The sequence below is a fragment of the Physeter macrocephalus genome, chromosome 16, assembly GCF_002837175.3.
Source record: "Physeter macrocephalus isolate SW-GA chromosome 16, ASM283717v5, whole genome shotgun sequence".
Lineage (NCBI taxonomy): Eukaryota > Metazoa > Chordata > Mammalia > Artiodactyla > Physeteridae > Physeter > Physeter macrocephalus.
The window spans coordinates 8,751,836-8,764,330 of NC_041229.1; the positions used below are offsets into that span (position 1 = coordinate 8,751,836).

The 12,495-nt window shown below is 50.4% G+C and overlaps 1 protein-coding gene across 1 annotated transcript in view; it reads left to right on the plus strand.

The window, feature by feature from the left end:
- The window catches only part of HEPACAM (hepatic and glial cell adhesion molecule), a 20,066-nt gene extending 11,407 nt beyond the window's left edge, over positions 1-8,659 (plus strand). The window contains exons 2-7 of the mRNA XM_024131360.2: positions 5,115-5,456; positions 6,134-6,415; positions 6,699-6,792; positions 7,345-7,418; positions 7,721-7,791; positions 8,354-8,659. Coding sequence (XP_023987128.1) covers positions 5,115-5,456; positions 6,134-6,415; positions 6,699-6,792; positions 7,345-7,418; positions 7,721-7,791; positions 8,354-8,659 — 1,169 coding nt within the window. The remainder of the gene's footprint in view (positions 1-5,114; positions 5,457-6,133; positions 6,416-6,698; positions 6,793-7,344; positions 7,419-7,720; positions 7,792-8,353) is intronic.
- Positions 8,660-12,495: the final 3,836 nt, after the last annotated feature.

Consider the following 12,495-nt stretch of genomic DNA (forward strand, 5'->3'; position numbering starts at 1 on the left):
CTTGGTTGTAGGTTCTTCCCTTTCATCACTTTAAGTATATCATGCCACTCCCTCTGGCTTGTAAAGTTTCTGCTGAGAAATCAGCTGTTAACCTTGTGGGAATTCCCTTGTATGTTATTTGTCGTTTTTCCCTTGCTGCTTTCAATAATTTTTCTTTGTCTTTAATTTTTGCCAGTTTGATTAATATGTGTCTCGGCATGTTTCTCCTTGGGTTTATCCTGTATGGGACTCTCTGCACTTCTTGGACTTGGGTGGCTATTTCCTTTCCCATGTTAGGGAAGTTTTCAATTAAAATCTCTTCAAATATTTTATCTTGTCCTTTCTCTCTCTCTTCTCCTTCTGGGACCCCTATAATGCGAATGCTGTGTTTCATGTTGTCCCAGAGGTCTCTTAGGCTGTCTTCATTTCTTTTCATTCTTTTCTCTTTATTCTGTTCCACAGCCATGAATTCCACCATTCTGTCTTCCAGGTCACTTATCCGTTCTTCTGCCTCAGTTATTCTGCTATTGATTCCTTCTAGTGTAGTTTTCATTTCAGTTATTGTATTGTTCACCTCTGTTTGTTTGTTCTTTAATTCTTCTAAGTCTTTGTTAAACATTTCTTGCATCTTCTCATCTTTGCCTCTGTTCTTTTTCCGAGGTCCTAGATCATCTTCACTGTCATTATTCTGAATTCTTTTTCTGGAAGGTTGCCTATCTCCACTTCCTTTAGTTGTTTTTCTGGGGTTTTATCTTGTTCCTCCATCTGGTACATAGCCCTCTGCCTTTTCATCTTGTCTATCTTTCTGTGAATGTGGTTTTTGTACCACAGGCTGCAGGATTGTAGTTCTTCTTGCTTCTGCTGTCTGCGCTGCGGTGGATGATCCTATCTAAGAGGCTTGTGCAAGTTTCCTGATGGGAGGGACTGGTGGTGGGTAGAGCTGACTGTTGCTCTGGTGGGCAGAGCTCAGTAAAACTTTAATCCACTTGACTGCTGATGGGTGCAGCTGGGTACCCTCCCTGTTGGTTGTTTGGCCTGAGGCAACCCAGCACTGGAGCCTACCTGGGCTCTTTGGTGGGGCTAATGGCAGACTCTGGGAGGGCTCATGCCAAGGAGTACTTCCCAGAACTTCTGCTGCCAGTGTCCTTGTCCCCACGGTGAGCCACAGCCACCCCCACCTCTGCAGGAGACCCTCCAACACTAGCAGGTAGGTCTGGTTCAGTCTCCCCTGGGGTCACTGCTCCTTCCCCTGGGTCCCGATGCACACACTACTTTGTGTATGCCCTCCAAGAGTGGAGTCTCTGTTTCCCCCAGTCCTGCCAAAGTCCTGCAATCAAATCCCACTAGGCTTCAAAGTCTGATTCTCTAGGAATTCCTCCTCCCATTGCCGGACCCTCAGTTTGGGAAGCCTGACGTGGGGCTCAGAACCTTCACTCCAGTGGGTGGACTTCTGTGGTATAAGTGCTCTCCAGTTTCTGCGTCACCCACCCAGCAGTTATGGGATTTGATTTTACTGTGATTGCGCCCCTCCTACCATCTCATTGTGGCTTCTCCTTTGTCTTTGGATGTGGGGTGTCTTTTTTTGGTGAGTTCCAGTGTCTTCCTGTCGATGATTGTCCAGCAGCTAGTTGTGATTCTGGTGTTCTCACAAGAGGGAGTGAGAGCGCATCCTTCTACTCCGCCATCTTTGTTCCAATCGGTTCTGGAGGCTGAAGTTCAAGATCAAGATGCTAGTAGAGCTGGTTTCTTCAGAAGAAAGAGTAGACTTTCTTCTGAAGTCTTTCTTCTTGGCTACCTTCTCTTTGTGTGTTCACTTCGTGTTCCCTCGGCGCCTGTGCACCGTTGGTGTCTCTTCGGTACATTCTTATATTTTAAAGCTTGACATTCCTTGATGTCACTGCAGGTCAAAATCCTACTTAACGAGGGCCACCTACCTGATCTGGTATGGCTGTTTAAATTGATAGGGACATCTTGCTGCGAAGTCAATTTCCTTTTGTTCGGCCTCCAGCGGGAACAGAGACTTTCTACATAATGATGCCTCAGAGACTTGAGGACGATGATTAAGTTAATCGTTTCTCAAGGTTGAATAGTCCCAGTCCCTTTTATTTGCATTGCTAGCCATTTCCTCACTTCTGTGTCCTGCTTTGGCACCTGTCCCAGTTCTCTGTGTCCCTTGAAAGTTGTGGGACCCTGAACTTAAAAGCAACTCCGATTTTGGCGCGAGTTTTGGGAACCAGTGTTTGCTCAGCGAAAACACTTTCTTTGTCAGCTTCTGAGAGAGACTGCTCCCTCCACTCTGAACATACCTACATACATCCCTATGACTCATGGGCAGGCCCTGTTCACAGGCATCCACCTAGAAGAGGGTGAGGCCCAGGGCAATCCACATGCTGTAGCTTCTCCAATGTTTTTATCCAGAAGAATCAAATTTAAATTGGTAGAAAGAGGGACTTCTCTGGAGGTCCTGTGGTTAGGACTCCGTACTTCCAATGCAAGGGGCACGGGTTCGATCCCTGGTCGGGGAACTAAGATCCCACATGCTGCGTGGTGTGGTCAAAATAAATAAATAAATAAATAAATAAATTGGTAGAAAGAGCTGACTTGAAGGGGGAAAGACATCACAAAAGCACTAGAAGGACCTTGTATGGGATGCAAGAGAGTGGACGCTGGGGAAACTCAGGGAGGGCCAGAGAAGACGGAAAGGGGGAGGAGAATCCCTTCCACTTTCTCTTGGGGCCGGGACTGTCACTGTCCAGCCTCCGGGAGGGAGGAAAGGGGAACCTCAGTGCTTGGGGTTGCTAAACCTCAGGATGGCTCTGCATATATCACTCTCATGTGCCATCCCCACTGCTTCAGACTGGGCCCTGAGGAAGGGGGGTAGATGTGCCCACCCTGGCCTTTAATGAAGCTCGGTGTTTTTTTTCAGTGTCACCTCAAGTCACACACACCAAACCCTATTTGCCTACTCAGGGAAAATTGAAAGCTTGTGTTTCTAAATCAAAGCAAGCCTGGGACCTAGCAAATGCGAGGCAGGAAATCCCATCTAAATTATCACAGAAACTAAGAGCTGGAGAAATCTTAAGGATCATGTAGCCAAACGATTTCAGCCTGATACACAGAGCCATAAGGATTCCTAGCAGCGCCCCAAGGTACTGGAGAGGACAGGTCTCTGGTCCTCACCACCTCTTTGACCAAATCAGGTGAACTAGAACTAAATTTCATTTCTTTTCAATTTCTATAAGGTTCTGTGGGAACAAAAATACCTTTAATTTAAAACATTTGAAAATAGTTGATTTTGTCCATTCTAACTCCTGCCAATTGAGACTCCTCTCAGTAACAAGTATATAATATTCATACATATAGTGGCTTTTATCATTAAAGTAGTCTCTTCCATGCTTAAGCTTTTATGATTGTAACATCCTTGACAGGTGATGGATCATAGAATGTCAGGGTGGAGAAGGCCCCTAGAGATCATCTGGTCCCACCACCTCACTATTCAGAGGAGGAAATGGAGACACAGAGAGGTGAAAGAACAGTCAATTGGCCTTTCCTTGACCACTTCCAAAGATGATGAGCTCATTACTTAACAATGCATTTGCTCCCAAAATGGACTGGATATGTTTTAAATTAAATTTGCTTCGATCTCCACAACTAACCTTTTAGTTCCATTGCCTCCTGGTTTGGTCTGGGTCCTCGAGGTACAAGGAGAGGAATAGGGGTTGGAAAGGTACAGCTCACCTTCCCCAAATCTACACTGCAGCCGTAGCAGAGTGGGAAATAGGGGTGAGAAAGAAGGAGGGAACTTCAGAGGCAATGACAGTCAAAGGAAGCACCTGGGGGTGCAGAGGAACAGAGAACCTGACATGTATCTGTCTATTCAGCTAAACTCAGCCCTGTTCCTAGCTGACATCCTCTCCAGAAGACCCCTCTCTCAGGTGGCTGTATTGCTCTGCAAGGCCAGGTGGAAGGCCAACGAGCTGCATCTGTTCAGGCCCCAAAGTTCCTAAGAGATCTCTGAAATGTGAGACGTGTCTCTGGATGGGGCTGCCATCGGACAAGATGGTAAAATCCCAGAACTAACTACAGGGCTGGAACAAACCATGAGACCATCTCGTTACCACTCATTTGACCTGTGGGAAATCTGAGCCCTGAACAGATAAGCAACTTCTCCCAGGTCCTAAGTCAACAATAGGGCCCCGATCTCTGATGCTCAATCCTGTGTTCTCTCCCCTACACCACCGTAACTGAGATACATATCGTACTTTTGCACTGTGAACTGGATAAGACACTTGCTCTTGTTATCGTTATCATCCTTATTTTCTAAAAGAGAAGAGTGAGGCCTAGAAGGATGACTTGCCCAAATTCTCACAGCCAGTAAGCAGTGGAGCCCAATCTTACAAGGTTTTCTGACTCCAAGCTCTTTTCTTGACCTGTCCCAAATCCCTCTTCCATAGGGGATGCAAATTGGGCTGGAGTTTGGGTGATTTCCAGGACTGTTCTGCCCTGGGCAGGCCTAGTATGATGCTATGTGCAGCTGGGGCAAGGATAGGGGAGGCTCTTGGTATGACCGGAGAGTTGTCCAGTTGTCCTCAGGCCCCTAAATTTGCCCTTTACTGGCACTGTCTCACGACACCCTCCTTTCTTTGGGAATCTACATTTCCATGCTTTCTCCATCCCCCACTCTCCCAATGCCCAATTAAGGAGAAAATCTGACAAATTCACTCTGAGGTCTAATGACCTATAAGCTTCAGGGGGTAGGGATGTTTGTCAGTTTTGCTCACTGATATATCCTGGGGACATAGAACAGTGCCTGGCACATGGGAAGTCTCAATACACATAAATGGGCCACATAAGGTATGGGTTAGCTGGAATCTTCCTCAAGAGGAAGGCAATGGGGGAAACTGCCAGAGGCAGAGGTCCAGATTGAAGAAGGATTGAAGGCAAAGGGATGGGTGTGAGGGATGACAGGGGAGCGGAGGGGCCAGAGCTACAGTCAAAGGGTAAGAAGGAAGGACTGACAGGGCGTGAAGGGCCCAGAAGGGTGAGGCATGGAGAGACCAGAGGACTTGAAGATGGGAGTGAGGTTAGGAGCCAGGGCCTGACGCTGCCCTCACCTCGTGGGTCTCTGTTCACAGAGCCCCTGGAGGGGGTGAACATCACCAGCCCGGTGCGCCTGATCCATGGCACAGTGGGGAAGGCGGCCCTGCTTTCTGTGCAGTACAGCAGCACCAGCAGTGACAAACCCGTTGTCAAGTGGCAGCTGAAGCGGGACAAGCCAGTGACCGTGGTTCAGTCCATCGGCACAGAGGTCATTGGTACCCTGCGGACCGACTATCGAGACCGCATCCGCCTCTTTGAAAACGGCTCCCTGCTTCTCAGCGACCTGCAGCTGGCCGACGAGGGCACCTATGAGGTTGAGATCTCTATCACCGATGACACCTTCACTGGGGAGAAGACCATCAACCTCACTGTAGATGGTAAAGTCTCTGGCAGGGAAGGAGGCGGGACTGGTGACTGGGACTGGGGCCACGTCCACCCAGTACATTAGCTAGACCCCAGGAAAACCCACACAAAAGCCGCTTGGGAGTGAGCCAGCTGGAATGTTAGAGGTTGGCAGGTAGGCCATAGCTAACACGTATACAGCGCTTACTACATGCCAGAAACGATTGTAAGTGCTTTGACTATATTGACTCATGTAATGCTCATAATAATCTAGGGATAGTTAATATCATGGACCCCATTTTGCAGATGAGGAAACTGGGGCATAAATTCAGGCAACTAGTAAGTGGTAGAGCCAATATTTGAACCTATTTCGAACTAAGCTTAGCCCAACTAAAATATCTTCCAGGCTGGGTCAGTTTAAGACATCTTGGAGAGGTATTTGGGAAGAAGGGAAGGGAAGGGAAGGTCCATGAGGGCAGGGACTGTCCATGGCTGTCTTGTTCGGCATTGTACTCCCTGTGCTCTGTATGTGCTCAGTAAATAGTGGGTAAATAAATGAGTGAGTGGATGGATGGGTGGATGGATGGTGGTAAAGAGCTGGAGTGATGATCTCTGAAGACCGCAGACTGAGCTGGAAGGTAGGCAGTTAAGAAGGGGAAGGGAGAAGCTTTTTGGCCTGTGGCTCACAGGCTCCCCCCACCCCCGGGCTCAGTGCCCATTTCGAGGCCCCAGGTGTTAGTGGCTTCGACCACGGTGCTGGAGCTCAGCGAGGACTTTACCCTGAACTGCTCGCACGAGAATGGCACCAAGCCCAGCTACACGTGGCTGAAGGACGGCAAGCCCCTCCTCAACGACTCGCGGATGCTCCTGTCCCCCGACCAAAAGGTGCTCACCATCACCCGTGTGCTCATGGAGGACGACGACCTGTACAGCTGTGTGGTGGAGAACCCCATCAGCCAGGGCCGCAGCCTGCCCGTCAAGATCACCGTGTACAGTGAGTCTCCTGCTGCCCTCCCTTGGGACTCAAAGCCCTGAGAGGCAGGTGCCCATGAGAGGCTAAGGACATCCCAGACAGAGTGCCACTGGAGGGGGAGAGAGGCAGAGATGGGCCAGCTCTCCCTGGAGGATAGCCACAGGTAGGAAGTGAGATCTGGGCAAGGTCCACCTCTGGCCAGCCATGCTGCCTGGGGTTCCTTTTCTATTTCTTGGGCCGCAGGAAGCTCTCCTCACCACACCCCATGCCCCCTCTAAAGTCTCTCCCACCTCTCTCTCCCTAGGAAGAAGCTCCCTCTACATAATCTTGTCCACAGGAGGCATCTTCCTCCTTGTGACCTTGGTGACAGTCTGTGCCTGCTGGAAACCCTCCAAAAAGTCTGGGTAACTCTCCAAGTTCCTCTCCCTGAGCACCTGAATCCTTCAACCCATCCCAGCCCCCAGCTCTGTTCTTTCCTTCGTCTCTTTATATGCCTTTCCTCCCAGGGACCCGCACCTCTTCCCAGGAGATCCATCTTACCACTGCATGTGTTGTATATGGAACCACATCCTGTGCTCACAAGCCTGACAGCCCCAGCACTATGAGTACTGGTTTCACTTGCACGGCACCTTTTGTGAGCCAAGCACTGTGTTTGTGGTTAGGGTGTTACCTTTAAATGTGATTATCTGCAGTTTACAGACAACGACCCGAGACTCAGATTAGTTAAATGACTAGCCCACAGTCACAATGCTAGGGACAGACTCCGGATGCAAACCTAGATGGGACGCCTCCCAAAGCTCTGGACTACTTCCCCTCCCACTGCACTCAGCCCGTCTTCCTGTTACAAGGCCTCGTTTATGGCCATCAGATCCTCCCCATGTCCTCACCCCCAGAACTTCTCCTGCTCACACTCGACAGCTCTGTTCACAGGGTGCTGGGTTGATTTGCAGGAAGAAGAGGAAGCTGGAGAAGCAAAACTCCCTGGAATATATGGATCAGAATGATGACCGCCTGAAAGGAGAAGGTGAGCTCCCAGCCACGCACTCACCCGTCCCATCTTCACTCAGATCAGTGAGCTGCTGGGAAAAGGCTGAAATGGGCAACAAGGAAGCCAGCTCTGCAGGGCCCCTTCCTCCACCAACTGCACGAAGACTGCAGAGCAGGGACAGGAGCGGCCAAGGTAGGACCTCAGGTATTCCGGACCCTTTGGTGGAGGCTGGCTTCCCGATGGCCTTAACTGGCCATCGGGAAGCAAAGAGTGTAGGTGCTGGCTGGTGGAAAGGGTTCTGTACCTGGGCCAGCCACCCCGTTCTTCGCTCCGTGCAGCAGACACCCTCCCACGGAGTGGAGAGCAGGAGCGGAGGAGCCCCACGGCACTCTACATCCTGAAGGACAAGGTAAGCAGCTTCGGGCTGGGTGCCCCACAATCACTCCACCAGCCCCCACCGTGTTCTGGTATTACGTAGCCATACCATATTGATATACCTTTCTGGGACTCAGAATAACCCTGAGAAATATTTGTGTCATCCCCACTTTAGAGATGAGAAAAATAAGGCTGACAGGGGTGAAATGACTTGCCAGGATCAAACAAGTAAATCAGTGTCAAATCTAGGCTTCAAACCCAGGTCTTTGGACACTGTCTCTGGTGACTTCCCTAGTATTCCATAACCAACTCTGTCCCACGCTGTCCAAGGCAGGTGGAAGGCGCAGAGTAAGTGGACAAAGCACTCAAACTAATGCATTTCAACATTTAATGAGCACCTATTATGTGCCAGGCACCACGCTAAGTGTCCAGTGTTGCAAGAAAAAACAGACCTACGCCTGCAGCCCTCCAGGCAGTCGGAGTGTGGAGGGAACTATGTCCCCTCCACATCGGTATTCCCAGCGCCCTGGAACAGCAGGGGCGCTCCCAGCCCTGGACGGCTGTCCGCTGACCCCTCGCGGCACGTGTCCTTGCAGGACTCCCCGGAGCCCGAGGAGAACCCCGCCCCGGAGCCTCGGAGCGCGACGGAGCCCGGCCCGCCCGGCTACTCCATGTCGCCGGCCGTGCCGGGCCGCTCGCCGGGGCTGCCCAGCCGCTCTGCCCGCCGCTACCCGCGCTCTCCAGCGCGCTCCCCCGCCACGGGCCGGACGCACACGTCGCCGCCCCGGGCCCCGAGTTCGCCTGTCCGCTCGCGCAGCGCCTCGCGCACACTGCGGACTGCGGGCGGCGTGCACCTGATCCGCGAGCAAGACGAGGCCGGCCCGGTGGAGATCAGCGCCTGAGCCTCCTGGGGACCCCCCGGGAGGCGCCCGCGCACTGCTGCCCGCGGCCCGGGGGAGGGCAGGGCGGCGGGGCAGCAGCCCGCCCGGGGCGAGGGGCGAGGGGCGAGGGGCGAGGGTAGATGCAGGTCCTGACCCAGCGCTAGGTGTCCGGCGCGTGGACGATTGTGAGCATGCGCAGATGGGGGGACGCGGCGGGAAGGCGGAGGGTGGATCAGATGGTGAAACCGGTTTACGTTTGCTCCTGGCTCTTTAGTTTTGTTCTCAGTGGGTGTGGGTTGTGCCCTTTTAGGACCATATAGATTATTAAATTTACGGCCCAATCCCCGGAGGGGCTTATGGAAACTAACATCAGTAACCTAACCCCCTTGACTATCCTATGCCCTTCCCAGGGCGCACTCACGCTTCCCACCCATTCCCCTTCCCTTCGAACGAACTCCTGGTTCCTGGGGAACTTTTTTGGCAAGCCCAGATTAGAGAGGCCACTTGCCTCAAAAGTACAACTGTCCTAAACTAAGGGGAAGTCCGATGCCCTTTACTGGGTGTACAGAGGGCTGCTTTGAGCATCCACCGAATCATTGTGAAGACAGTACCTTGGAGCACCCTTCTCAGGCATATGGTACCTCGGTACCTACCAGTTGGTGAAGGAGGAGCTCAAATACAATACATTCCGTTGCCCCCCGATACCGGGGTTCCAGCAAGAGCAAAGGATTCAAGCCTCCCACGCTTGGCTTCCTCCCAAAGCCTCCCTCAGTGGCGTGCCCGGCATTCTTTCCGTCTCTGTTCCATAGAGAAGGGGCTTCTCACTCATTCTTCAGGCCCAGAAGGCTAGATCAAGTGAAGATCTGTCTTTTGACCCCTCATACCTATGGCTTCTCCCTGGCTTTGTACAAAACAAGCCTTTCAAACAATCATTATCCCCCAGAAAGTTGTTGGGCTTCCTCCAGCTGTGAGAGGATGAAGTTCGACTCTCCCCAAAAATGCTAGGGGGAGGAGGAGGCTTATTACTCCCCAGCATGTCTTGGAGACATGATGGAACACTGGGCCTCTGGCCTCTCACCTGCTCTGCTCCCAGATGCTCAGGTCCCAGGAGACAGGACAAGGGCAGACTCCCCAGTCACACAAACAGCAGAATACCGAGAGGTTGGTCCACTGTGTAGCCAGGCCACGCCCATGCCACCGCCTCTTGAACAGTTTGTAGGAACAGTAATCTACCGTGTGAAGGGAGAGGGCAATTAAAAAGCTGAAAGAGAAGAAGTCCCTCGCTATGTTCTGACCTCTCTCCCCTGATGCCTCTAGTGCATCCCTGGTCCCTCCTTAACTTCCTAAGCTCCTGCTCTGACTCCGCACCATCCCACAGAGTGACTCTCAAGGTCCCTGTTCCCCACCACTCCACACTGGGGCCAGTTTTGTCTCAGCCCCAAGGGCAACAACATTTCTAGTTGGTCCTCTCTGCTCTTACCTGGACGTCGTGCCCCTCCCAGCTCCCTGTCCCTATACACTTCTCCAGGCTCATCTGAGCAGGTGTGCCTTTGCAGCTCCCCTTCCTTAGCCAGAACTGCTCCCCTCACTTCCCCAGGTGCCTCATCTAGAAGGAGATAATGCATGCAGGGGAAAGTTGCTCAGGCAGGTGGAAGATGCAGGACTTGGAGATGGGTACATGCTGGTCAGGCTTGAGAGGCAAGGGTGAAGATTAAGGTGAGATGAGGGCAAGTTGTATTCCAAACCCCGGTTCTGCATCCCTGAGGGGCCGGCTTCCCAGGCTCAAGCCAAATCTGCCTTAAATGGGGTGAGGGGGGAGTGGTTTCGTTTTTGTTTCGTTTTGATCTTCATCTTTGTATTACTGGCATCTAGCAGAGTGCCTAGCACATACTGGATGCTCAATAAACTTTTGATGAAATGAAGTGACAACTTTATTACACTTAATCAAGGAGAACAAACAAACAGCCTAAAAATACCAGTCATTTCCCTTTTCTCTTTTCTCACATGCCTCCATCATCCTTCACCTTCTCTGGAAATCCCATATTGTCCATTCCAAAATCATCACTCACTCATTCATTCATTCATTTATTCGGGTGTTCTTTCGTTTATTCAACAAACATGTATTAATCTACCATGATCCGCCCTGTGCCAGACACTGGGGAAACAGCCTAACTATGCCATGACCCCTACCAAAGAGAGTCTCATGGAGGAAGACAGATAAGTAAACAGATTGTTACAATACAGTGTGGAAAATGCAACGACAGGTAGATACAGAGTGCCATAGAGGCATGTAAGAGCAGCATCTAACCCAGACTAGGGATCGTCAGCAAAGGTATCTTGGAGGAGAACAAGCCTGAACTTAGTCTTAGAAAGATTGATTAATCAGATGGGGCGCCGGGGGGAGGATAAAAGGACACATATTCCAGGCAGAGGAGCAGCATATATAAAAGCTTAGAAGTGTAAGGTGAGTCCTGACTTCTTAGCACTCATAAAATGTGGATTACCCAAGGGCAAACGTTTATATTAGCACTGATGAAAGACCAGACTTGTGCCAGTGGCAAGGGGTGGGAGCTGAACCTGAGACTCCTGGATTAAATTGGTTTTGGCCCCCAGCTGGTAGCATCCCAGGCTCCTAAAATAAAAAATACAAATCCTCTCTGGAAAAAAACATCTCCTTAAATTTTCAGAGACTAAGACCAACCAAAGACAAGTTCACAAGGAAAGGTCATTAAACACAGAAGGAAACAAATCACCATGAATGAAAGTCAGCAAATATAAGAAGCAATAGATTTAGACCCCCAAGGTCTTCATATACCAAAATTATCAGATATAAAACATAAAATAATTATGAAATGCTTGAAGTAATACAAGACAAAATTACAAAAATGAACAAGCAACAAGAGACTATCAAAAGTGATCAAGGGCTTCCCTGGGGGCGCAGTGGTTGAGAGTCCGCCTGCCGATGCATGGGACACGGGTTCGTGCCCCGGTCCGGGAAGATCCCACATGCCGCGGAGAGGCTGGGCCCGTGAGCCATGGCCGCTGAGCCTGCGCGTCCGGAGCCTGTGCTCCGCAACGGGAGAGGCCACAACAGTGAGAGGTCCGCGTACCGCACAAAAAAAAAAAGGGGGATCAAATTTGAAAAGGAGCAAATAGAACTCATAAATAAAAATATAATTTATTGAGGGCTTCCCTGGTGGCACAGTGGTTGAGAATCTGCCTGCTAATTCAGGGGACACGGGTTCGAGCCCTGGTCTGGGAGGATCCCACATGCCGCAGAGCGGCTGGGCCTGTGAGCCACAATTACTGAGCCTGCGCGTCTGGAGCCTGTGCTCCGGAACAGGAGAGGCTGCGATAGTGAGAGGCCCGCGCACCGCCATGAAGAGTGGCCCCCGCTTGCCACAACTAGAGAAAGCCCTGGCACAGAAACGAAGACCCAACACAGTCATAAATAAAATAAAATAAAATAAATATATAGAGAACAGGTGGAAAAAAACAGATTATTAAAAAAAACACATTGAGATATCACCTCACATCAATTAGAATGACTATCAGCAAAAAAAGAAGACATAACAAGTGTTGATGAGGGTGTGGAGAAAAGGGAACCCCAGTGCACTGTTGATGGGAATGTAAATTTGTGCAGCCACTATAAAAATAAGTATGGAGGTTCTTCAAAAAATTTAAAATAGAACTATCACTTGACCTAGCAATCCCACTTCTGGGTATATATCCAAAGGCATTGAAATCTAGGTCTCTAGAGATATCTGCACTCCCATGTTCATTGCAGTATTACTCACAATAGCCAAGATATGGAAGCAACCTAAGTTTCCATATACATTCATCAATGGATAAATGGA